Below are 1,788 nucleotides of genomic sequence, written 5' to 3'. Positions count from 1 at the left end.
GGAAGCACATGCTACCCTTAAATATTCGAGAGCGAAAGATTGTAAATTTTGTAAATAAACGTTGATCAGTGTGTAAATAGGTGGAAAACAATTGGAAGCAAACCTAATTCAACGACAATGGTTATCTAAGTCCAGCTTGAGAGAGTAAGAAAAGAGAAGAAACATTAGATGTTAAGTTTGCGTTGTCCTGTAGTTATTCCGTCTATCCATGATTATCCAAACTGCTAAGCATTTTACGTATATAAAGAAATGTATAGATAAAAAAAAGTCACATTTATATGATCCCGATGTTCTTAGTTAAATTTAACCACGAATTATAATAGCATTAAGCTCTCGACCTACACAATCCGATGCCTATCCTCCGGTGTCACGTCATCAGCCCTGCGAAAAACGGATAATCCGACTCCTCTTTTAATCCGGACAGAATCGCAAGCGGCCGCACAGGAACTTCTCTGAGCTGCGGGAGTAGTGGCCGTGACGGCGGAGCTCGGGCGATTCCATTGATTTTTATGCTGTTGTCGCACCTTTCACTTGCATTTAATGATAGTTATGGATTCCACAACGAATGCAAGCGTCAACTGTGGTGTCAGGCGTAAACACAAGACCATATCTCTGCAAGATAAGGTAGATTTGTTGAGAGACCTCGACTCTGGTGTTTCGGTACGGCAATTATGTAAGACTTACGGTATAGGTTCCTCGACTGTGTATGATATAAAGAAGAAGAGGGAAGAAATCATAAAATTCATAAAAAACTGCGATTCCGAGAAGCAAACCAACACCAGGAAGACCATGAAAGCAGGTAAAAGCACAGAAATCGACCGAGTCTTAGTCGAATGGTATCGCAAGTGCCGAAGCGAAGGGGTCAAGTTGACTTGCAATATGATCATGGAGCAGGCTAAGATATTCCACAGAGATCTCAAATTACAAGGTGAGCATGAATACGGCGAAGGGTGGTTACAGAGGTTTAAGAAACGCCATGGCATTTGTATGGCTAAAGGGTGTGGAGAGAAAAAGGCCTCAACCCACACGGGAGCTGCTGAGGACCTGGTTCTTGGAGATTTTGATGCCGACGAGAGGGAAGAGAACGCTTTCTTATCTATATTTTAACGCAGGGAGGACCCAGGCCGTGGAGGATGAAATTCTGGATATGGTGCTGAAGGAGGTGGAAAGTGATAAAAGGGATGACAGCGACTGTGAAGACATAACTGAAATACTCTCAGTTGAAAAATTGATCAAGTTGACAGATGAACTCATTGATGGATTAGACCACTGTGACTTCATGCCCAAGCAAGAAATAATTGTATTTCATCTTCTGCATGACAGACTACACAGGGAAAGAACAAAGTGCTTAAAGCAGCTTGGCCTAAGTTCAACATCAAAGAAGGTAGGAAGAAAATTTTGTAAAAGCTCTAGTTAGGAAATGTCTGAAACAGAACTAGGCAAAAACACTGCATAAAGTAATTACCATAAAGAACACATGAAAAAATAGCTTAAGGAATAAAAACAATTGCAGAAAATACAGATAAGACCTTATCCCTTGTTATAGTCAGTGAATTAGTGCTTGTAGATAAGCCCAGCTGTGCTGTAGCCTCCTATCTTTGCACTTGAAAATTAAAATAAGCTTCTCCCATATATATTCATTCAGTAGAGCCCAATCTGTATATCACCAAATATACACAGTGGAAGATTATTGGCCTTTGCTGAGGTGCAAAAGCTTCATACAAAAGTATTCTGAATAATCACCTAGTTTTCTAGGAAGTAGAAATCAACAAAATTTAATAAACCACA

General features: G+C 40.2%; 1 protein-coding gene across 1 annotated transcript in view; it reads left to right on the top strand.

Moving 5' to 3' along the window:
* Window positions 1-433: 433 nt before the first annotated feature.
* The window catches only part of LOC119586115, a gene marked incomplete in the record, with an annotated part of 7,439 nt that continues 6,084 nt past the window's right edge, over window positions 434-1,788 (top strand). Inside the window, 2 exon segments of the mRNA XM_037934806.1 lie at window positions 434-1,098; window positions 1,100-1,384. Of these exon segments, the coding sequence (XP_037790734.1) occupies window positions 541-1,098; window positions 1,100-1,384 (843 nt within the window).

Source organism: Penaeus monodon, chromosome 21 (genome assembly GCF_015228065.2).
Source record: "Penaeus monodon isolate SGIC_2016 chromosome 21, NSTDA_Pmon_1, whole genome shotgun sequence".
In the NCBI taxonomy this organism is placed as follows: domain Eukaryota; kingdom Metazoa; phylum Arthropoda; class Malacostraca; order Decapoda; family Penaeidae; genus Penaeus; species Penaeus monodon.
This window is presented reverse-complemented; position numbering and strand designations above follow the sequence as displayed.